Consider the following 26,053-nt stretch of genomic DNA (forward strand, 5'->3'; position numbering starts at 1 on the left):
TAAATAAACATTTGGTTCTTGCACAGAAAATCCAATAAAACAAAGAAATCTAGTTACTCTATTATGCTGAACTTTAAACTGTTTTCAACCTAATGGCCTGACGCAGTTCCTTTCTAAATCTTACAGATTTCAATAAATAATGCAGAATCTGCTTTAGCTTCCTAGCATTTAGTCATACTACTCAGCTTACTATCTACTGAAATTTACTAATCTTTAATCCTTTAATTTTCGTTGTTAAAGGGTTAGTAATACCATATTTAACCTCAATGCCACAGGATGTAAATTTACATCCTGGCTAAGGGGCACTTAACGCAACAGGATGTAAAATTACGTACTGTGGATAGCGCAGCCTCCTACTGCAGTTGTGGCATGTAAAGGGTTCACAAAGGGAGCACTGCCCCTCTGTGATGTCATCAGCACTCGGCAATGTAATCGTAGAGGGACAATGGGTTGCCCTGGCAATCAGATGTCATACACTGGTGTCCAGACCTGCCATCGCTATTGTTAGCAATCCAATATGGCAGTTCATTAGAGGTTTTATATTTTGAGTCTCCTACAGGGAGATAAAAAAATGTTTAAAAAACCCAATTTTTTGCCCACTTTCCTCTGTTTGTATAAAAAAAAATTAAAAACCCACATATTTGATATCGTGTCCATAATGACCTTTAGGCCTTAGTCACATGGGCGTTTTTTCCCGCGATTTGCGGATCGCATGACGGCCGAAAAATTGCCCAAAAATACTGCTCCTTGCTGCGTTTCAATAGAAACGGGCCGGAGCTGTCCAGCGCATTGAATTCAATGGAGCCGGCAATACAGCCGGCTCCATTGAAAGCAATGCGCTGCGGGCGATTGCGGTATGAATTTTCGGGAAGGGCTTAAATATATAAGCCCTTCCCTGAAATTCATCCAGAAATGTGTAAAAACAAAAAATATATATACTCACCTTGTCCCGGCAGACGGAGTTCAGCTGCGGCCGGCGGCAGTTCTCCTGAACTGCTCAGAGAATGAGCTCTGTCCATGAAAAAATGAAAAAGTTATCGGACTTTAAATGCAACAATGTAAAAAATAGTTTCGAAAAAAACTATTTATTGTGCAAAAGTGGAAAAACATAAACAAAAATTAATTATTTTGGTATCGTCGAAATCATACCAGCTTGCAGAAAAAACGTATCATGTCATTTATACTGCATGACTAATGCTGTAAGAAAATTAAAGAAAAAAACAATGGTAGAATTGATGTTTTCTCCACCCCCCCCCCCCCCCGCCAAATTTCTAAAAGTTTTAAAATGCATTTTATGTACCCAAAAACAATACCAATAAAAACACTTTGCCACTCAAAAAACAAGCCCTTATATGGTCATGTCAAAAAAGTAAAAACATCATGGCTTTTGAAAAGTGAAGATGAAAAACCCGCCAAAATTGTTGTATCCTTATGGCCAAAATAGGCCAAATCGTTAAGGCGTTAAAGAATTCTGTTATGCGGATAGTACACCTCCTAACTATGGATGACCTATCCTCAGGATAGGTCATAAATAGCTGACCACTGCTGGGCTGTTTGCCCAGCCAATATCAGTGTGCGTGTAGGAGGAAGTAGACAGCTCCACACACATTGCAGCAGACCAGATTGGTAATGCAGGCACAGTCACTATTGCACTATAAACCCAGGCCACTGATTGTAATCATAAAAAAGAGGCAACACCAAAAGAACAATTTTTATATGATCACCAAAATGAATCTAGAAAATGTATGCTGTTTTTAAGTTTGCCCATGACACTTTCCTTTAGACAGCAGATACAGTATATCTTCAATACATACTGTTCTAACAGATAAGGTTTAAAGCGGTATAAAACAATAAAGTAAAGCAAAAATAAATATAATGTAAAACTTTTACAACAAAGTTACCTTTAATCCTTTATTTATAGCTAGCTTGTTACCTGTGACTTCGTCCGTGTGGAATTTGTATTTTTTTTAATCTAAGCTGTGTTTTGCTGTATAGTGAAAAGTAAAAAGTTGAACTAGTGAAAGTCATGAAACTGCAATCTGCTATGTCAGCACAGTTCTGTACACTATGTTTTTGGTCTTGTCATATTTTGCTAGGATATAAAGGTTTTGTGGGCTGTATACATGTGAGCACGCCACATACAGTTGCCCATGAAAAAAACATGTTTTTTCTAAATGTACACCTGCTACCCTAAGTGTAGGCCCTTGAGCCTTATTGATCGTCATCGCAAATGCTGTTTTGAGAGAGAATTGCAGCCTTTTGAATTGAAAAGGCACATCCATCAGTATTATCGGAATACATGGAATGAAAACACTTTCTCCTTTTGCTATTCCAGTCATAATAATGTCTCTTACATTATTTCACCCCAGGTGTGTATTTTGTACTTGTGTGCTGTTGCACAGTTTTGGTACATCAAGATTACACATTAAGGCCTTAGTCACACGGGCGTTTTTTCCCACGATTTGCGGATCGCGTGACGGATGCGCATCCGCAAATCGCGTGACCGCGCCCGAAAAAACTGCTCCTAGCCGCGTTTCAATAGAAACGGGCCGGAGCTGTCTAGCGCATTGAATTCAATGGAGCCGGCAATACAGCCGGCTCCATTGAAATCAATGCGCTGCGGGCCATCTCACGATGAATTTTCGGGAAGGGCTTAAATATATAAGCCCTTCCCTGCAATTCATCCAGAAATGTGTAAAAATAAAAAAAATATATTTACTCACCTGGTCCCGGCAGACGGAGTTCAGCCGCGGCCGGCGGCAGTTCTCCTGAACTGCTCTGAGTAGTATTCAGCAGCCGGGGATTTAAAATCCCCGCCTGCTGAATGAGCTGCCTCTGATTGGTCACAGCCTCACCAATCAGGGGCAGCTCTCAGCTGTCATTCAGCTGACAGCTGCCCCTGATTGGTCCCTGCGCTGAACCAATCAGAGGCAGCTCATTCAGCAGGCGGGGATTTTAAATCCCTGGCTGCTGAATACTACGCAGAGCAGTTCAGGAGAACTGCCGGCCGGCCGTGCTGAACTCCATCTGCCGAGACCAGGTGAGTATATATATTTTTTTTGTTTTTACACATTTCTGGATGAATTTCCGGGAAGGGCTTATATTTTTAAGCCCTTCCCGAAAATTCATTGTGCGATCGCCGGCAGCCCATTGCTTTCAATGGAGCCGGCTGTATTGCCGGCTCCATTGAATTCAATGGGCAAACATCATTCTTCTCTGCCACAGCTGTTACAGCTGTGGCAGAGGAGAATGATTTGTCTACTATATGTTCTCAATGGGGTCGGCGCTGCTGCCGCCGGCCCCATTGAGCGCATGTAGAGAAGAGAACAGGAATCGCAGATCGCAGATAGGTGCGATCTGCGATTTCTGTTCTATAATTTATTGGACAAGCGCATAAAAAGCGCTTATGTGTCCGATACCATTGCAAAGCAATGGTTTTATAAAATCGCCGGACGCATGCGCAAATCGCGCGAAAAAACGCCCGTCTGACTGAGCCCTAATAGGACCGAACACCAACTTTTAACTTTAGCTTATGGGAAGGCACTCTTGACAACTCCAAAGAGTTAAGGAACTCTATAGGGTAGGAGGTGACTTGTTCGGTGTCCATAGCATTATCCACCAACAGATACTCTACAATTTCTCTTTCGACTTGTGAAATACTTTTTCCATTCATCTGTCCCACAGTTTCATTAGTTGTTGTTAAAATTGCCCTTTGACACAATCATTCTTTATTCCCCATATTATAGGAACAACATTACAGAATTTATGATTTAACGTAATCATATACTGCTAAGCTAATATAAAAGCTGCACTGTGATTGGTTGGTATTTCTTATACTGCTGAGGTAAAATTAAAGCTGCGCTGTGATTGGTTGCTATGGTCAACACAGATTTTCTTTAAAATCTCAATCCATGTTAATGTGTCTTTCATTCAAGTTGTAAGGCAAAATCTGTCAGTTTCTGTCATACAGCTCAGCTTTTATTTGTTATACTGCTATGGTAAAATAAAGGCAGCACTGTGATTGGTTGCTATTTCTTATACTGCTGAGGTAAAATGAAAGCTGTGCTGTGATTGGTTGCTAGAGCTCTGCTTTCATTTCTCACACAGCTGAGGTAAAATAAAAGCTATGCTGTGATTGGTTGCTATGAGCAACACAGATTTTCTTTAAAATCTCAATCCATGTTAATGTGTATTTCGTTCAAGTTTTAATCCCGGGTAACGCCGGGTATCCCTTTTAGCTTAATAATTGCATATGTGTGGCAAAGATATTTGCCCTCATGTGTCTGCCCATTTGTGTAGGCATAGCTTATGATGTGCAGCCCCTTCCATCTCGCTGCATGGTGCGGCGCCAGAGGCAGAGCGGAGGTGCGCCTACGCATCAACAAATAAATCTATCTTGTTGCGCTCCCTAGAGAACTTTTTGGGGGATAACACATCACCGTTATATGATCAGGGCAGAGCATGTAACTCCCTCACTGGGAATGAAGGATCTGACTTCGCCGTAATGTGATCAGGGGCGGAGCATGTAAGTCACTCATAATCTCACTTACTACTCACTCACGCACAGACGGACAGGTCGTCGTTAGTATTTTGATTAACAAAGGTACAATAGCGTCAAGCATTAAGCTAGCAAAGATAAACATTTAGGTGACCCTCATGCGAACATCAGCACAGTGCACGAGTGCAAACATTCCATAAATAAATTATAATGCAGCAAAAGCATTAAAACATGTGTCATGATTTAAGTCTTAAGGTACTAGTGGAATTGACAGATCCATTATTATTAAAAAGTAATGCAAGTGACAATTATTTCAGAATAGATATTTCAGTTGTAGCACAACAATTGCTTTGCTCGTAATAAATGCTCCAAATGAGAATGCTGCGGCAGAACAGAAACATCTTGGGAGAAATCTGTAGCCTATGACATCTAAATTAGAGGATCATTGTTCCACAGTGGCTAGCTGAGCTCAGACAGAATCTGCAGATCAGCAAAACTAAAGACAATTTTTATCATTTTACATGCCCCATGTGTTCTGAAAGTGCTGAAGCAAGGAAACAATCGCATATTAGGCATTATACAAATGGATGTTACAGTGTCACAAATAGACTTAATTCTGATTGTCATTAGCGTATTTTCAAACCATTTACTTGAAATCTTAGTGCTGACTTGCAGAAACCTATTAACACAAAAGTAAGCTACAATAGCACTCATATCCAGTCCCTATAATGAGGTTAAACAATCAAGCGTATAAATTTGATGGCCACAGTTACCATGACCAAACTAGTCAGGGACTCAGGGAGTTAGGAACACTACTAATGATCTAATGGTATCATCAGTATAAAACTCTCAGTGATTCTGATGATGGCTATACTGAAATGAATAACTGTGGTGTGGCTTGTTGGGATCTGGTAATATACAATATGTTGACAAAAGTATAGGAACACACATAGAAGTTGATGAAATTTGATTTTATTCACATTTTTCAGTATGGTCTTGGGCTGCCTTTGACTTCAATCACTACAGTAACCCTACTAAGCATGCTTTCCACCAAAGTCTAATAGATGTGTGGAAAAATGTGACTCCATTCCTTGAGAAGAGCTTCAGCTAGTGATGGAGGGAATTATGGGTGTATTGGGTATACATGGAAAAGGCATTTTTACTCATCCGAAAGATTCTCGATAAGAATAACATCCGGATTTGGGGCTGGCCTATGACGTTTGCAGATGTCCTGCTCCTCAAACCAAGTCTCAATACTGTGTGCTGTATGACATTGTGTTCGGTCATGTTGGTAGAGACACAAGCAGTAAAAAATTATTCACACAGAGTAGCTAATACCACCTTGTACAGAATGTCATTGTGGGTGGACTTCGTTATAACCAATGGCCCTAGTCCTTCCTAGTAGAAACACACCATAATAGAATATCCTCCAAACTTCACTGTTGGGACAATGCAGTCATGTAGAAACTACTCTTTATGTAACCGCCACACCCAAGCCCAGCCATCTGATCGGAAGATAATGTACTGCGATTCAGCTGTCCACAACACTGGCTTTCACTCATTTAGAGTCCAGAACAACACTCCAAGCACCATTGAAGGCCACTCTGTGCATTTACTGCTGTGATGTTGGGCTTGTATGCAGCGGTTCGTCCAAGGTAACTCTTTGCATGCAGGATGATAAACCTGATACATCCTTAGGTACTTCTGTCTAACTTACCTAATAGCTGGTCTAGTTTATGTCAATTTTTTAACAAAATTTTGGTGCATTTTCTGATGCACAGTTTGGCATTTAAGTCACTTCCCTTTCCCGTGAAGCAATGCCCTCTTCCCATGAAGCCACTCCCATTTTTTGATTATGGAAAAAAGTGGATAAATATGGCTAAAATACATCACAAATGTGGTGCAATATATGAAAGCCAGTATTCTAGTACATTTTCAATTTAAAATCGGCTCCATTGTATTTTTCAAGAGGAGGTCCTACCTTTACTTAAATTTATCCACAAAGTTATTAGCAAATCCCTTGTGTGCAAGTTCCATGAATTTGTTGTTCGGACAGTAACTTAATGCTTATATATTTTCAATCTGAATATTTTTTTGAAAGGTGAGCACAAAAGGACAAGCACTACAATCAAAACTACGTAGAATATTAAAAAGACTATGTACCAGTGTTGCCAACTGTCCAGAACTTCCTGGAAAGTCCGTAAAATTAAGATACCCTTTTCCAATGTCCATGAAAAATATTACATTTTTTGAGGCTGGTGGTTCATGAACAGGTGTTTAAGATTGTGATCATCATTGTGCAGTTCATGGTGGTAATGTGTATCAGTATCTTAACTATAGTCCTGTATAGTTTTGTTTTTTTTTATATGTCCATAAAAAATGTAGGATGTCCTCGAGTTTTGGATAAGTTGTCTAGGAAAACAAAAAAATGGCAATCATGCTATGAACAATCTTTAATGTAACTGTAAAACACATAGGACACAATGCACTTTCTGCACCATTAGCCCGTAAAATTAAATACTTGGCTCATCAGAATTTTTACAGTAGCTTTTCCTTATCAGATTACTGTGCAGTTGCCAGTGTAATGGTTACACTTACAAGAATGCAAATCACCAGAGCAAACAATGACATTGAGTCAGCAAGAAGAATTGGAAGATTTAAGATCTGGAATGCATCTCTGTATGCAGGCACAATGCTAATTGGATATACTGTTCAATTCTGCTCAAAAACATGACCTGTTCATATACAATGTGGCCGACCAATCGTATGAATGATACCTCCAGCAACATGTCAGTCTAAATTTTTTAACAATTAGAGATGAGCGAGTATACTCGCTAAGGCACATTACTTGAGCGAGTAGTGCCTTAGCCGAGTATCTCCCTGCTCATCTCTAAAGATTCGGGGGCCGGCGGGGAGCGGCGGGGGAGCGGGGAGGACCGGAGGGGAGATCTCTCTCTCCCTCTCTCCCCCTCGCTCCCCCCTGCTCCCAGCCGCAACTCACCTGTCACCGGCGCCAGCCCCCGAATCTTTAGAGACGAGCGGGGAGATACTCGGCTAAGGCACTACTCGCTCGAGTAATGTGTCTTAGCTAGTATACTCGCTCATCTCTATTAACAATCGATAGTTTTTAAAAAATATATAAATAAAAAGAAACACTAGGTTTGCACAAAATGGTGAATGATTGGCCAAATTCAACTGATCACACCATGCAATTTTATTTTCGTCCGACAATGGGTGACATCTTCCATCATGATAGATCACATTTTTGGCAGACAATAGCTTTCTCAAATGATAAGCACCCAAAATGGCCCGAATCGGCCATTTTAAGCAACTTTCCTCAGAAACAAGGACCGTTGTAAATGTGTACACTTTACTGTTTGCAGTAATCTTACAGTATATACAGTCTATAATATCTTAACTAACATAAACAACATATTTTGGCACATTTCAGTGCTATGCTCCATTTGAAAAAAATCATAGGAATATAAGTATAGTGATACAGCGATCATTTCATTTCCTTTATGTATATACAGACTACTTCAAGATATTGTCTCTAATTTCTTAAATATCATCCTAAAACTATGTCAGAAAAGCCCACGAAAGAATATATTTGGCACGTATCTACTGTAAAATCATGAAGAGGAGCTTGGATAACCCTCAAAATATATCAAAATGATACCTACAGTTTTATCATAACAATATTCATTAAATCAGAATAAAACTCTTTGCATTCCAGAATAGACACCTACTGGGTGATTATGTTGCTCAAGTGAATTATGGGTTAGTAAAACAATTTCTAAGGCGCATTTCACACCACAGGCAGTACAGATTACATGTGCTCATCCCCTTGAGAATACATTATCTATTCTCAAGGCTGTACAAGTCTCTTCATAGTATGCGTGGACAGGAAGAGTCTGCACAATAGGGAAAGGTAGCATTAGTTGATTTACTCTATATGATCACAAAAGTATATAAAACCTCGCAATCGATTATCCTAGAAAAATTGCATTATTGCTATAGATATGTGCATACCGGGTTTCATTATTACTATCATTGTATTACTTTTGATTGCATAAATGAATGCCCCAGTGGACAATCATTACCTCAATACTATATATGTAATAGAATTCTCAACTCAGTTTCTTTGATACAGAGATTTCTCTTTATTCACAAATGTGTTAAATCCATACATTTCTGCAGTACAAGTATGTCACTGGGAGTAACGAAAAACTGAGTAGGAATTTATAAAACTGCTAAGGTTCACTCACATGGGTCTATTTTGGGTCCGTATTATGTCTGTATTTTATATTACGCGCATGATACAGACAGCATGGAACACCATTGGTTTCAATTGGTGTATTCTAACATGCATTTCTCAAAAATTGCAGTTTGTGCTATTTTTGGGCTTAAACACATGAACGCCTTTTAGTCCCGTTATGCGGCCGTGATGATGATGGCCACATAATACGACAAAACAAAACCTTGATTTCAGTGGTTTCATTTTCACTTTTGGGATCCTCATCCCTTAAAGGGGTTGTCCGGCCATAAAGAATGAATCTCATTACTTCTGTTTGCCCAATGCAATGCACTTTGTAATATACATTGTGCATTGTAAATTAGGCAAACAGAAGTTATTCACTTACCTTTTGGGGTGCCCCCCCTGTGTTGTTCCTCGGTTGCCATTGGTTCCGACAAGTCTCTTGTCCTCTTCTTGTCGGGCCAGCTCCAGGTGTTCTCTGCACGGGGACGCGCTTCTTCTACTCCGCACATGCGCAGTAGATCTTCTTCTGCCAGCTGCTTCAGGAAGCTCTGGTCTGCCTGCAGGGGACGCGCGGCCGTGGGATCTTCAGCTGACAGGTAAGGGGAGTGGAGGAGGGGGAGTGGAGTGCCGGTCTCTCACGGGGGAGGGGTGCTGCGAGCTGTCAGTAGTCAGGGGTGGGGGTGGGGAGGTGTAGGGGTGACAGACCTGTCAGTCAGTAGTCCCGGGATGGGGGTGAGGGGGAAGGTGGGGGAGCTGCTGGTCGGAGCAGTCAGCCAGTGGGGGGGGGAGGAGGATGCTGCTGGTCGGAGCTGTCAGCTGGTGGCTTGCGGGGGGCGGGGGCTGCTGGTCGGAGCTGTCAGCTGGTGGCTTGCGGGGGGGGGAGGGGGAGGGGGGGCACTGTGGGGTGCATGTGTGTGGGGCCGTGTGGAGGGGGCGCTGTGTGTGGGCACTGTGAGGGGGGGGACATGTGTGTGTCATGCTTGGTGCTACTTTCACTTTCAATAGCAGAGCATCGCGATTCTCTGCTATTGAAAGTGCTGCTAGAGATCATGATCTGCTCCTACTGCTCTGACAGCTGTGGCAGGAGATTCCTTCATCTCCTCAGCATGTCCCCTCATTACTGGACACTGTGACACTGTTGTCAGTGATGAGGGGACATGCTGAGGAGATGAAGGAATCTCCTGCTAACAGCTGTCACAGCTCTAGCAGGAGATCGCACTGCTCTCCCTGCCCTCTCATTGCTCTGAATGGGGCCGGCCGGCTGCCGGCTCCATTCAAAGCAGTGAAGCGTGCGTCTGCATTATGACGCCGGTCCTCCAGTCATGTGACCGGTGTAATCGGGAACGCGCACGCTGAGGAGAGAGAGGCAGCAGTGCATCATGGGAACTAGCCAGCGGCGCCATCTTTGGAAAATTCTTTAGGCAAACTTTATAAAGGGAAGAAAAGGAATAAAAAGGTAAGCAGAATATCAATTTTTATGGGAAAGGCTGTTGTGTGTGATGCTTCTACTCCACAGGGCATTAATGGGGGAAAAAAAATCAGTTTGGGCGGCGGACAACCCCTTTAATTGTACAGGTGAGAAAAGATAAGACTTGCCCTATATTTCCCACACATAGTATTGAGGGCTCCTTTTGTGTGGGATAGTCTATGGTTTTGGTACCACTTTGGAGTGCATGCAACTTTTTGATTCATGTGCATTTAAATGATAGGAGCTTGGATGCATAGAGATAAAAGCTTCCTTCTATTTATTCAGTATGTGCCCATAATACCAAGAAAAATACAACCGTCCTGAGGACACGTTTCAACCTTCTCAGGTCTTGATCACCTCCTGAGAAGGTTGAAACGCGTCCTCAGGACGGTTGTATTTTTCTTGGTATTATGGGCACATACTGAATGATCTGATTTTATAGAGGTGGCAATACCAAATATGGCTTTGTGTTTTTTTGTGTTAACAAACGCAATCCTATGCAGACGGCCGCGATTTGGCATGCTCTATTTCTGCAGAGCCCTGCACAGAAACATCACTCACCGGCCTCCGGCTCCGCTCTGCGCATGCGCCGGCTGCCCGGCAGCCAGCACATAAAAAAGTGTGAGTGTCACGCTGCTCTCTGCAGGCGCTCGGGTCGGGTCCCGCTGGGAGAATTCTCGCAGCTGGATCTGACCCGGCAGTCTGCAGGCGGCCTTAGGGTTAAGGCGTTAATATCTACTGCAATTTTAAATGACAACAACACCTCATGAGTCCCGAAAAAAAAAAGAAAACATTTTGGCGTAGACTAAAAAGTACAAAAAATTTACCTTTCAAATGCAGCATTTGCCATAAAAGACCCGAAAAAGCCTGGTTATGAAAGGGTAGTGGTAATTTTAGCTGTAAATTAAATAAATAAAAAGGTAACTCTTGCCCAACATATACCCCATTCCTTTTAAGTGCAGAAAACCAATAAACAGAGACCAGTACAGCAGCCAGGTATATGCATACACTAATCATGCATCAACATGGTTGTCCAGAGGTTACAATATTTTTTATTTTACTCGCTGTTGTCATAGGTAAAAGGGGCGATTTATCAGAGTTGCAAAAAAGGATAATTAGTGGCCAAGGGTGGCAGTATTTCTCAAAAAGCGCACTTTGTGAACTGTTTAAGTGCTGCTGTGGTGAAAGTGTGTTGTGAGTGGGCAGATGACACCTATGGCAATAACCATTGTGGAAACTTCGAAGCACCACGTACTAATGATGCGAGGTGAATGTCGGCTATAAGGCCTTAGTCAGACGGGCGTTTTTTCGCGCGATTTGCGGATCGCATGACGGATGCGCATCCGCAAATCGCATGACCGGTGCCCGAAAATCGCCCGAAAATCTGCTCCTAGCTGCGTTTCATTAGAAACGGGCCGGAGCTGTCCAGCGCATTGCATTCAATGGAGCCGGCAATACAGCCCGATCCATTGAAAGCAATGCGCTGCGGGCGAGTGTGGGATGAATTGTCGGGAAGGGCTTAAATATATAAGCCCTTCCCTGCAATTCATCCAGAAAAGTGTTAAAATAAAAAATATATATATACTTACCTGCTCCCGGCAGCCGGAGTTCCGCGCGGCCGGCCTGCAGTGGGTGTGAAGGGGGTGTGAGTCAGACCTGCCCCCTGATTGGCTCAGCGCTGAGCCAATCAGGGGGCAGGTCTGACTCACACCCACTGCAGGCCGGCCGCATGGAATTCCGGCTGCCGGGAGCAGGTGAGTATATATATATTTTTTATTTTAACACTTTTCTGGATGAATTGCAGGGAAGGGCTTATATATTTAAGCCCCTCCTGACAATTCATCCCGCGCACGCCGGCAGCCCATTGCTTTCAATGGAGTCGGCTGTATTGCCGGCTCCATTGAATTCAATGGGCAAACATCGTTCTTCTCTGCCACAGCTGTTACAGCTGTGGCAGAGAAGAAGGATTTGTCTTCTATATGTTCTCAATGGGGGTCGGCGCTGCTGCCGCCGGCCCCATTGAGCGCATACAGAGAAGAGGAATCGCAGATCGCAGATAGGTGCGATCTGCGATTTCTGTTCTATAATTTATCGGACGAGCGCATAAAAAGCGCTCATGTGTCCGATACCATTGCAAAGCAATGGTTTTAAAAAATCGCCGGACGCATGCGCATGCGCAAATCGCGCGAAAAAATGCCCGTCTGACTAAGGCCTAAAGGTGTAAGAGGGCCGACCAATACACTACAGTGGAGCAGCTCACTATTAAAATGAACCAGGGGGCTACCAGAGATCGGAGAACCCTACTGTGCATGGGGCTCCAAAGCAAATGGATATTCACTGCTCCTATGCTAACAAAGGTGCATAAGAAGAAAAGACTTCAATTTGCACGTCAGTATGAGAATTGGAGCATCGCTAATTAAACTGATGGGTGTTGGCATTTCAGGCAAGAAACTTTAAAGAACAAACACCCCACAACCATTACTGGAAGAACACAGGCTGGTGACGACAGTGTTGCAATCTGGAGAATTTTTTTCTAGGCCCTCTCATCCACATGGAAGGCACTCTGAACTAATTTGGTTATGAATCCATCCTCGCAGATCACATACACCCATAAATGCTGTTTGTTTTCCCTGGGCAGATGAAATCTTCCAGCAAGACAATGTGTCATGTCATATGGCTATGAATGTTCAACAGTAGTTGGAAAATGACACCCAGTGCTTGAATGGAACTGTCATATGATGGAACAGAATGGTATAAAATGGAACCCATTGACTATAATGGGGTTAGTTTGGTTTCTGTATGGGCTTCGAAATTTAGGGCTCGCTTAGACCAGCATGTGTTTTGGGCGCGCATAATGCATGCTTCTAAAAGAACCAATGGGTTCTTAAAGAAGCGTTTATATGCACAGAATTAGTAGTGAAAAACAGCATGCACCTGATAAAGATAGGACATAGGTGAGCGTTTTGCTGGGGGTTTCCATTGACTCCTATGGGAGCAGGAGTTTATGGAAACTCCTGCGCACAGAATAGCTTCCCCACTGCTTACTGCAGGGCATTTAAAAGGTGCTTCTGGCCAGAAGCACCTTTTAAATGTCCCGCCGTTAACTCCTTAGCCCCCATGGTGATGAGGGGACTCCCCGAGGGTTCCGTTAATCCCAGTGAAGAGTCCCCTTATCACTGAACACACAGCCTGTGATTGGTCTCTATGCTCAGCCAATCAGAGGCACAGCTTCCAGGAGGCGAGGATTTTTAAATCCCCGGCCAAAAGAAATGATTCAGAAAAGTGCCGGGGAGAAGACACGCCGAAGCTCCGACAGCGCTGCTAGGTGATGTATATATTTTTTCCAACAGCTAGGGGTTATTTTCAGAAAAGAGCCAATATTTCAAGCCCTTTCCTGAAAATCCCTATGGGGGTTGCCTTCATCCTATTGCTTCCAATGCCTTCAATGCTGCAGCAGCAGCGCCGGCCCCATTGAAAGCAGTGGGATAGCATCACAGTCCTCTGCCACCGCTGTGACAACTGTGGTAGGGAATTAATTCCTTCCTGCGGGGAGTCCAATCATCACTGAACACTGTGACAGTGCTGTCACAGTGTTCAGTGATGAGGGGACCTTAATGGAGCAGCTGCTCCAGTGAACGGGCAAAGTTTCATGCATTGCGCATATGAAACTTTACCTGTTCATGTGTTTTCTGACTATGCCAGGATCGCATTTTTTTTGCACACGTGGGCGCGCAAAAAAAACACGCTCGTCTGACCAAACCCTTATGGGCGAAATAGCGCAGCGTGCTGTGTTATTTTGTCCTGTTTTTTTTGTTTTGTTTAAATGAATTTAGTTAACATGAAGCTGATATGAATGATCGCTAACATGCAAGTGGAATGGTATACAATGGTACAGTTGTGACAGACAGAGGCGGAGGCAACAATTTAAGCTTTTACTAAATAATATTAATTACAGTTCACCACTTCATAGGATGGTTCAGAACTTATACTTTTTTTTAATAACGTGAGCTTTTTGCAAAATCGAGAAAGTATGCTGAGGAAGGAGGGACGTGAGGACCTCAGTGGGGTCCTATGTGCTTGGGCCTGAAGGTCTCCCATCGAGAGCTCGTTAAATTTTTTCCATATACTAGCAGTTGTCAGGTCTGAGGAGGTGTCTACCAGTTTACATATTGCGCGTATAGGCATTGCTGGGGATGGATTCGGAGCCAGGGAATCCCTAAGTTTGCCCCAGGTCTCGCAGGGGCCACGGAGAAGTGGTTCAAATTTGCTGCTCTCAAACTTAAACCTAGGGGGGAACCATAGGTCTTCCACCAAGGACTCCCCATACACGCCCTCCGCCAATAAAGACAAAGTCGGGTCCCTTATGGGATGGGTAAGTTCCATCCAGTAATTTAGTTGTACTGCTTTATGAAAGTCTTCTACACATGGTAAATCCATTCCGCCTTCATGTCTTTTTTTATCATTAAGCCATATGCCAGCTGTGGCCTTTTATGTCGCCATACATAATCTGTGAAGGCTCTCCTAAGAACTTTAAAGGAGGATTTTGGGAGGAAAATTGGGAGCATGCGAAGTTTGTATAGTATAGTTGGGAGAACATAGGATTTTAGAATATTTTTTCTGCCAAACCACGAAATGGTGGGCAGGTCGTAAGAGTGCAGCATTTCTTTCACTTTAGCTATCAGGGGGTGAAAATTATACATGTAGATATCTTCTGCTTTCTTGGTAAGTCTAATTCCCAGGTACTCAATATGGGAATCAGACCAGGTGAAGGGTAAGCTGGACTTTAGGAGACGGAATTTTGAGTCTGGAATAGAAATATTCAGGATTGTGGATTTTGAGAAATTGACTTTAAAGTTCGAGAAAGTTCCAAATTCTTCCAAAAGTAGGGTAAGTCTAGGAATCCCCTTTTCGGGATTCGTGACGACGAACATGATGTCATCCGCGAACGCCGCAGTGGAAATGACATGGGAGCTTATTTTAAGACCTTTAATTTCTGGGTCCTGCCTCACCTTCTGAAGAAAGGGTTCTAATGCGAGAATAAAAAGGGAGGGGGAGAGTGGGCATCCCTGGCGGGTTCCATTCCGTATATCAAATGGAGGGGATAATATTTCATTAATTTTTAATCTTGCATACGGTTTAGAATATAGTGAAAAAATTGCTGTAATAAAAGGAGAGGGTAAGTTGAATCGTCTGAGGGTTGCTTCCAGATAAGTCCAGCTCACCCTATCAAATGCCTTCTCGGCGTCCGTTCCCAAGAAAGCTAAAGGAATCTTCTGAAACTGAGCATATCTAGCTATATGTAGTAGACAGAGACAATTATCCCTGCCTTCCCTTCCCTTGACAAATCCTGTTTGTTCTTTATTGATTAACGTAGGGATAAGATCTTCTAGCCGTTTAGCCAGGAGTTTGGCCCAAATGTTGGCATCTAGATTCAATAGAGAAATTGGCCTGTAGCTGCCACATAATTCTGGGTTTTTCCCCTCCTTGTGTAGCAGCGTGATGTGCGCTTCTAATGATTGTTTAGGTAGGGATTTACCTTGTAAGAGGGCGTTACAGAAGTCTTTTAGGCGGGGGGGTCAATATTTCTTTGAAGGATTTATAATAAGCTACCGATAGACCGTCCGGGCCAGGACTTTTCCCAGATGGGCAAGACTCGAGCACGCTCTCTATTTCTGTGTCCGTGATTGGAACCATCAGGTTGCTAGCCTCTGTCGTGTCTAATTTAGGGAGATTAAGAGAACCCAAGAAGTTGTCTAGTTCAACTTTTCTTTTTTGTCGAGTGGGGTTTTCCCCTCTGCCATTTAAGTCATACAGTTCTGCATAAAATTTCTGAAATTCGTTAGCTATTTCTGCCGTCGATGATATGACTTTACCCGTTTTTGTCTTTATTGCTGAGATATGATTTCTTGTGCGTGCTTTTTTGATGAGGGCAGTCATAAACCTACTACCTTTGTTGCCGTGTGCGTAGACTGTATGTTTAAAGAATAAGCGTTTTTTGTTAAATCTAGACTCTAAGCAATTTTTTAGATCGCGTGTTAAGGCTGTCAATTCCTCTAAATTATTTTTTGATTGGGAGCTTTTTGCCGTTTGTTCCAGTTTTGCTTTTAGGTTGAGTTTATTGTCAATTTCTCTTTGTTGCTGTTTCTTAATCTTCGTCCCTAATGCTATTAGGTGCACTTATACTTTTTTATAGCATTTTATGAGTCTACTATTTCTCTCCATAAAAGGGCATAATATTTAAATTTTTCGTTCAACTACTTATCGCAGAATAAATGGCAACACAGCTAGATGGAAATGGATTAATCTGTGAACGAGCCACTTCAGTGATTTTTTTTTCATTAATGTAGCTATCCACCCAGTATATGCAGGTTAGCTAGTGTTACCTTAGTCAGTTATTTCTCTCTATCTGAAACTCCCAGCCTCTTTTTTCTCAGATGGTCACATGATCTCAATTCTTCTTACTAGCTCAGATTTACTTGAGGTTATGCTGTCTGAAAGTAGTCAACATCTCACTCTGTGTGATGCTGTGACATGAATCCTACCACAGAAACTGCCAGAAGGGGACAAAGACACCCCTGTCACAGTTGCTGATGATGATCACACAGGTCCTGTCACACTTATAATAGAGGAGATCACAGCTCATCCTCCTGACTGTGGCCTATTCAACTCCTAAAAATATATTCTAATAATGGAAAATGTTGGTTGACAATAGTAACCAAATATTCAGCTCAAAACTGAAGTGTCCTGTTAGCTATGAGCCTGATGCCCTCTAATTACCAGTACCCTGGGTACCATAAGTTTTGATCTCACACTGAAAGAGTATTTTACACCTGGGCTTGCACATGCTCGTCTCCCTGTCATATCTCTCTAAAATGCAGGAGATATCTGACTCTTTTCTGCTTGCCCTCAATCTCTCTTCTTATGCATAGGATCATTCCTGGCTCTATGTTACTGTTACTCAATATTGCATTCTCTGGTGCTGCACAAACCTTGATCCTCAGGCTCCTGTTGCTGAATGGGTCCTTGCGAACCCACCAGCACTGGAGTATGGCCCCACATCTCAGTCCAACACTCCTTGCAATGCAACTCTATCTCCTTTTCTACCGTGCTGCTCACGTATCAATCGGGTGCAGGGTTTGACCCCACCCTTCACATCTCCCACTGAGGCAGGATCTTCTAGGTTGCGAAGTACTAGCTGCATCACAATATGCATCACAGAGGGCACGTGGCTTCTTTCCAACACTCTAATTTCCTGCCAATTTTAAGGGGCATGGCTTATTCCCAGCTGTATTACCGAGGGAGCATGGTTAGCAGCCAGTTGCTTGGCAAAGCAGCTTAGCCGCTCAAGCTTTAGCCACACAGATAGTTTGCATGCTCATTATGGTCATCTTGGCCAGCATTCTTAGGTTTCACCATCAGATTCATTATTCCTAGTAACATCAGAATATGCTGCCTGGAACAGATGGTGGAATGCGTGGAATGCGTGGAATACTACAGTGTAGAACAGGGCATTGATGACAGTGTGTTTCTTTTAATTTTCTCTATAGTACTTTTCCAGAATTCCATCATTTGTTTCTCTGGATAGGTGATAAAGGTTAATTCTAGTACAACCTATTTAATAGGAAGAGTGGATATGATGGTGAGAAATAAGAGCATCAGTAAAGATTAGAGATGAGCGAACGTACTCGTTTTGAGTAATTACTCGATCGAGCACCGCGATTTTCAAGTACTTCAGTACTCGGGTGAAAAGATTCGGGGGGCGCCGGGGGGCGGGGGAGGCGTGGCGGCGTGGGGGGTAGCAGCGGGGAACAGGGGGGAGCCCTCTCTCTCTCCCTCTCCCCCCCACTCCCCACTGCAACCCCCCACTCACCCACGGCGCCCCCCGAATCTTTTCGCCCGAGTACGGAAGTACTTGAAAATCGCGGTACTCGGGTGAAAAGGGGGCGTGGCCGAGTAGGCTCACTCATCTTTACTAAAGATCTAATGAGTGTGAGAACCTGCTACCTGTAAAGTTTCTTATTTTAATTTTACTAAGGTAGAATGTAGTGAAGTTTTGTCTTTCCTCATGTGCTCCGCCACTTGTGTAGAATACTACTATTGATTATTGCTTATTGTTTTCTATCCCCTTCAATAGGTGTTGTGGTGTTTAACATCATATTTTATACGAATCTAAGCTGTTAAAAAATATTTAAACAGCTGAACAACACATTTAAACTTTAGGCTGGCAGCGGAATCCAACCCTGTGCCCAGCCAGCATCTGCACATACCTGACATTTTCTCATTTTTCTGTACTGCAGATTGTCCACACGGCAAGTCATCGGACATGTGCAGTACAGTTTTTTTTCTAAATTCCTTGCTTTTCCAGCGTTGACACTTTTTGCAATGTCAATGTGAAAGGGTCGAAGGTCAGGTGGTTTCCATTGACTTCAATGGAAGTCGTCCATGTAGAATCCGCACTGAATTAGAGCATGCTGCGATCTTTCCTACGTCAGCAGAAAATTGCAATTGACTTCCGACCGTGTAGAGGAAAAAATGCTTTTCCATAGCATGTTTTGGGCGGCATTCGCTGCAGAATTCAGAAGCGGATCTCCACTCTGGATTCCGCAATGCAAATCCAGCTGTGCGCAGCCGGCCTTAGGTTCTCAAGTGTCTAGCTGCAGCACAGTATATGTTCATAGTTCAGAGAGTGCATTAATGTAAGTTTTTTGATTGGTTTACATATAATGAGAAACATTGTGTTACTGGGCTAAATTTGAAAATATCTAATACTGTACAATGGTTTTTAGTCTCTCTTCTGTGGATTAAACTCTAAATTGTTTTTTTAAAAAGAGAATTTAAAACCATTTATGAAAAAATTTTAATTCAATCGTACGAAGCAAGCAGAAAAAATGCTGTGTTTTTCACATTTCCTGGCTGATTCTTCACACATCTTCTAAGGAAAGCATAGCCGGTAGGAATATCAGCTGATGGATTAATTTGACCCATTCTGAGTCAAGAGTTGTTAGAGGGTATATATGAAAGTACAACAGTGGAAACTAAGATAATGACTAAGTAAATGAATGCAAGCACTTAAATATGCGGCCAAATGTTTATACAAGTATTTTAACTAGATGAGAAATAACAGAGTTATCGACATTTGTTTTCAGTAGGATAAAGGCGAGGATTATTATAACAAAGGGTACTTAGTTATGTACACTATTGTAATATACTTCTATAGTAGTATGCAAATTAGTTCTCCTCAAAAGTAAGAAAACTATTTCATATCAGCTAAATAAGAGACTCCTATAAGGGAAGAGACACCTATCTTCAGACAGCTGTTTTAGAGTTCTTGTCCCACATCGGTACACAGCAGGGCACTGGTTGGCTGGATGAGAGGTCTTATTTGCCCATCAAATAAGTACCCTGCCCTGCAATGAGTCCCAAACGCCAAAAAAGCTGTCCTACAGATGAGTGCCTCCTCCTTTTGGAGGAGACTCTAGTTTGCTCTTACTTCAGTTAGAAACCAACCCCTGGGATCTGACAGTAAAAACCTTCATAAAAATCAATACAAATGACCAAAATAGCTGCCAGCAATACCAGCAGCAAATGTCTAAATGCATTAGCTCACTTGAGCCTGGGCTTTGTGCATCTACATAATATTCCTTCCAAAAATTATAAAACCACAACATGACTGATAAAGTAAATTATGAGGACTGTATGAGTTGGAAAATTGGTGGTTTTATAAATTTATAGTTGTGAACAGCTGTTCATTTAGAAACCTATTAGAGATGAGCGAATATACTCGTTTCGAGTAATTACTCGATCGAGCACCGCGATTTTCGAGTACTTCTGTACTCGGCTGAAAAGATTCGGGGGGCGCCGGGGGGCGGGGGGAGGCGTGATGGAGCGGGGGGTAGCAGCGGGGAACAGGGGGGAGCCCTCTTTCTCTCCCTCTCCCCCCCCACTCCCCGCTGCAACCCCCCACTCACCCACGGCGCCCCCCCGAATCTTTTCGCCCGAGTACGGAAGTACTCGAAAATCGCGGTGCTCGGGCAAAAAAAAGGGCATGGCCGAGTACGCTCGCTCATCTCTATAACCTATATTCATTTCAAGAACATGCAACAATTTGTTTTTCTATCCACAAACATGTATGGATTAGGGCTCCTCCATATGAGCGTTAGTGCAAAGTATTTGCGCTATGAACAAAATCCTCTTGTGTGCGTACCGGCGCATTGTATTGAAAAACTTTATGTTTCAAAATTATTTATTAAAATTAGTTTTAAACTTTGGCAACATTCCTGCATAGTCATAGTCCTATGCAGGGGGTAAATGTTTGGTATAAGACAGGGATTCTAAACATTGACAACTTTGATTAACTCTAAAGAGCATTAAAGAACAAATATTAATTCAAAACCATTACTGACAGTGGCATTTAAAGGGTTAACAGCCGCAATCAACATTCACTTTGCCGGCGGGTGTCAGCTGTAGGAAACAGCTGGTGTCCGCATTGTATGGAGCAGGATCGGCTCCCAATCCCCCTTCTTATAAATCCCGAACGCACATAATGTACGTCCTGTTTTGTTAAAGGGTTTAAAAAAAGGATCAGTAAAATATAATTAATGCAATGTATTTACAAGTAACTAAGCTTTTATGTAGTTGATGTATAAACTTTAAATGATGTTTATAGGTATACACTTTAGCTTCACCAACAGGCATAGGTAATACGATCTACAAACATATCTTCCATTCTCTTCGGTACACAATACACCAAGGAAGAGAAATGGTTTTGGTATGTTTAAAAGTTTATGCTGAGTTTAGAGTGAAAGATATGGATGTAGCTTCATATATGCCCAACTCTACAACGGACAGTGATTAAAAAGATATTGTACACTAGTAACTGAACATACTCCATATCTGAAATATAACGTAATGTTAAGAAAGAATGCTTACCTTTGCTTTGTCCCTCATTGACCCTTTTCCCAGGATGGACATTTTTGCACCAGTTTCCTCTTGTAATCTTTTTAAAGAATTTCCTCTTGGTCCAAGTAACTTTCCCACAAAATTAAACTAAAAAATAAAGATAGAAGATGGATTATTCCAAAGGTTCTTGTACTAATATCTTTTGTTTAGTCTGTACAGTGTTTTTCTTGTTAAAGTAAGTTCACTAGAGATGAATAAAAATCTGATACAGTATGAACTTTGATGCGGATTCCCACTGAACTCAATGTGGATCTTAGATTACATGGATTTCAATCCATATTGCGGTGCAGAATCCGTGTTGGAATCCATGTAAAAATAGTCCATGTGAACGGGGCCTTGATGTACCAGCTTGTGCCCGGGGCTATTCTTTTAGCTATAAGTAGAAACTGGAAGTTGCAACTATTTTAAGCAGTTTTGAAGGCTTGGCAGCACTGTCTTTACTAACCCAGACACACATCTTTATAATACTTTGCAAAGACATTTCCCTTTTGTGATCTGTCCTTCCCTTATTATTTTCCATATCTGTTAACCATGTGTATGGCAGTCACACCTGGTATCTTCTGTGGGGTAGCATGAAAGGTGAACATATATCTGTACTGAGGCACACATTACCAATTTTCACACTTCGGAGTCTAGCAGTTCTAGCTTTTTCTCACAGGTTTTTCATTTACTGTATAATAATGGTTTCCACCTACCCTTTGGCCTCCTTCACACTACCATATGCTTTCTTACATTCGCCCGTATGCAGCATATATTCACATAAATGACTTTTTGACACAAGCAAGTCCGGATCTTAGTGTATCTAAAGCCATTCAGACGGGGCTGATGAGTGTGAAAAAATACGCAGAAGCGATGGCAAGCAACAATCGTCAGAAATCCACGCAATGGCATTAAAATGCCTAATTAAAGACAACTGTCTTATTTTCCCATAGTTGTATGCAGAGTAACTTCTCGCCCTCCCTTTTCCCAGCTGCCATAGAAGTCTATGAGAGCTTGCTGTCTATCACAGCAAAAGATAGGGCAAGACCTCTCTTTTCTATAAAATAGAAATTGAAAATAGTTGTGGATGTTTTATTTTTTCACGCACGATTTTTTTATGCAGAAAAAATCGTTAGTCTGAATGAAGCCATTGAAATTCAGTGCTACGCATTATCGCATTTTAGGTGCATTTTCTTTACGGACCAAAAAATCTGGGTATATACGTCATGTTAATAAGCCCTTAAGATGAGGACAATTGACTTCTGATTAATGTTTTTTTGCCTTCCTCTGGATCAACAAGGCAAAGCATTTCAGATATAAGGCTGAACTGGATTGATCTGGGTCATTTTTGACCTTGCAGACTATGTTGCTAAGGACAGGTAAAGTGAGCAATAATCTGATTGGCTGCCACAGGTGCATTATATTCTGCATTAGTGTTACTAAATAACCTCTGTGTTCTCTTGGCAAGCAATTATTATGTGTATACACATTATATTGATACATTTTATGCCTAATATTTACTTAAACTTTTCTTAACCATGTGTATTCTATCCTCCTCATAAAAATAAACAAATTAAAGTAATAAATCGGTAAACTCTATAACTACACCTTTCAGATTCTATGACCATTACATACTGTAGAAAATTTTCCTAAATCAAACATCAAGGAGAAATTAAAGTCAATGACCTTACTTAACAAATAAAAAGGATTACAATTTCAATGGGTTATATATTTAATGAAATCATTTAAAATATACTGCATAAAACCAAGGTCTGTGGTTCATGGCATGAAGTGATCTAATAAGGTATAGCTGGTGCATTTAAAACAGTGGGTGGCAGGCAAAATAAGAGCTGTACTACTGTCTAGAGAGGCTTTAAACAAAAGCAATACTGCTGAGATGTTAGCTGAACATATAAAGGTGGAGAAGATTAAAGTAAGCCTAAGCAAGAGAGATCTATGCACAGCACGCATACAGTTAATTATTTATACACCTGCCAGCAACAATGGCACAAAAGAATAGATGTTCAAAGCTTAAGCGGGTAACTCCTCTCACAAAGCAGCATGAAAGCATGACTTCATGACAGAAGAATAATGATTACATCAGTAAGAAAAGGTCAAACTTAACAAAAAAAAAAAGAGAAGGAAAATCACTACAACTAAACACAGTATATAAAGATGACTATTGACTGTTCTAGATAAGGTTACAATTATTCATAAAATAAAAACTATATACAAATGTAATAGGTAGTAATATTACATTTGGCTTATGCCAAGCATGCTACTAAAACAATAAGTAACTCATAGTCATATGTGTAACTGGCAAATAAGTCTTTGTGGCTGCAAGAAAGTAACTGTTTCTGGTTTTTCTTTCCCATGTGCTTCCCGGGTGTCGATCCGGATGAGCAAATTTCCCTCTTTTCTTTCTGTATCCACCCTAAAATTTATAAATAAAGAATTTATATTAAAAAAAAATATATAGAAATAAACTTACTTTAACCACAGTGACCTTAGGCATTTGGCTAGGCTGCTGTAAAAACACCCAGTCTAAGAACCATACAGAAGTCTTGTACTGAGAAAAGCCAGCACTCAACACTCTCTTTTATCAACTGGGCTCCTGTACTAATGGATGGGTGCACTGAAACCTCAGATCCCGTACATTCAACCGCTTACATGTTGCGATCAACAGCAATTGCACTGTGCAAGTGTTTTAAAGAGGGAGCTTCCGCTGTCACTCATCGCCATTCCACAATTCAATCATGAGGCAGTTGGAGGCTTGATTAAGGCCTCTGAGTTTGCTATGCAAGCTAGCCTATCAGACCTGGCCCAAGAGGAGAGCTGTGAAAAGTATACTATACGTCGTGCAATGTAGTAGACCTCTGCAGCGCGAGCATGCCGGAGCCGGACAGAAGAGGGCAGACAGCGCAAGCGCGTCTAATCCCAGCAGAAGGCAGCTTTAGTCGGTGCCATGGAAACGGGGACGCCAGCACCGGAGGGGGTAAGTGTATAACTTCTGTATGGCTCATATTTAATGCACGATGTATATTACAAAGTGCATTAATATGGCCATACAGAAGTGTATAACCCCACTTGCTATCACTGGACAACCCCTTTAAGCTGTGGATTTGGTCACTGCGGCTTTCCAGCAGAATTGCTGCATGTATTCCGTTGTGGAATGCACACAGCAACTTCACCACATGTGAAGGTAACCGTAACGTATTTTTTTTTAAAAAAACATATCTTAGTCTACTACAATCTTTTGTTTCTCTTCTTTCGTTGGATAGATAAGGGCTGTCTTATTATTTAAAATTGAAACTGAATAAATTTTGTAGAGCTCACTTATGCAAAAATGGTCAGAAATTTTTTATGTTAATGATTTCATGTTCTGTTTTACAGTAGGTTGTTCACTGAATAACATTTAGTTCTAAAATGAATCTTTTATTTTTCCAATGCATAGTGATGTCAGATATGTGTACATTGTGTAATGTGTGATAACACTAAAAATAAAGACCTTATTTTAATTAGAAATGCATCTTGCTCCCTTAACCACAGATGCAGCCTCCACACATGGGTGATTATTATCCAGGATTAGTTCTGGATGGAATTTTCCTCGTTTTTTTCCATGTCTTTTTTTTATTCCTTCTGACAACGTTTTTCATGAACAATCGGCACATAATATCAGAACACAACTGTCTGATATGGTACATTGGCTTCTGAATTGCGAGTTCCAATAAATAAGAAACCAAACGTATAAAAATACCTCGTATCAAGCACTGTAGTATTTTCAAAGTAATAACAAAGTCTCAGCTCTGACTTTATTCAATATATTTCCAAGCAAAATGTTTTGTGTCATATTACACTATAAACTATGAAACATATTTCCCTTTGCACCTGTAAAAGGTTTTAAAGTGCTGTGGCATGAAATGCCAAATGACATACTTTAAAAGCAATCAATATTTTTTCCATTTGCTACTAAGAAAGAAACATGCCAATCTGTCATTTGTAGCTTGTTGATATGTAAGTTGTGAGTGTGCTTTTAAAATGATCTTCATCTCTATATAGAGCAATATCTTGCATTACACTGTAAGCAGATTGCAGTCCCAAATGACTTGCAAAGTACAGGCAATCAATGTGAGAGTGCCTGCTTCCAGAATAGTCTGCTTCTCACCAAGTACGGAAAGAGATGTTGTAAATAAAGTCTTGAGTCGTAGACAACAATCATTTCCTGGAATAAATAACTATATTGAAAGTCACAATATGGAGAAATAACTGTAGCAGTGTGTTTTACTAATATAATGTTCCGTCGCTCTGTAAACAATAGGCAACTAAGATGGATGAAAAATGAGAGCCTTTTTAGTTTTCTAAACTAGTAAATTGAATTAATATACATACTCTTCAATTGGGAACTTATTGCAAGGATTATTAAATCTTAACAAGTAACACATATACCAAAGTTTAACATACAGTATGCTAATAAAAACTATATTAACATTGTTATACAATTACCATCAAACTTGTCAATGGGTCAGGAACACTTTAGGGAGACCGCCTAGAAGGTGAGTGACTGAGGAGACTTATTAGGCCATTCATGCTCCTCTGAGTAATATGCAAATAAGGGTACAATACCTCTGCAACACAGAGTTCCAGTCATTGTTAATTTCCAGTCATTGTTACAAGGCTTGCATAAAGAGTCTAACATTAACTTGCAAGAATATTGCCTGCTAATAGGTAGCACTGCAGAGGTATTGTTTCATCTTCCTTATTTGCACTTGTCAATGGCTCATGTCTTTAGACACAGTGTCCAATTGATGATGATGATTATCCATTCAGTCGCATCTGACCCTCGGTCACTCCATGGATCAATAATCTCCACGCATTTCTGTCTTTCACG

General features: G+C 41.5%; 1 protein-coding gene across 2 annotated transcripts in view; it reads right to left on the reverse strand.

Moving 5' to 3' along the window:
* Positions 1-26,053, reverse strand: part of KHDRBS2 (KH RNA binding domain containing, signal transduction associated 2) — a 304,931-nt gene that overhangs the window by 135,028 nt on the left and 143,850 nt on the right. For both annotated transcript variants that reach the window (XM_066590426.1, XM_066590418.1), the window contains exon 3: positions 21,157-21,273. In XM_066590426.1, the coding sequence (XP_066446523.1) occupies positions 21,157-21,273 (117 nt within the window). The remainder of the gene's footprint in view (positions 1-21,156; positions 21,274-26,053) is intronic.

Source organism: Eleutherodactylus coqui, chromosome 1 (genome assembly GCF_035609145.1).
Source record: "Eleutherodactylus coqui strain aEleCoq1 chromosome 1, aEleCoq1.hap1, whole genome shotgun sequence".
Classification (NCBI taxonomy): Eukaryota; Metazoa; Chordata; class Amphibia; order Anura; family Eleutherodactylidae; genus Eleutherodactylus; species Eleutherodactylus coqui.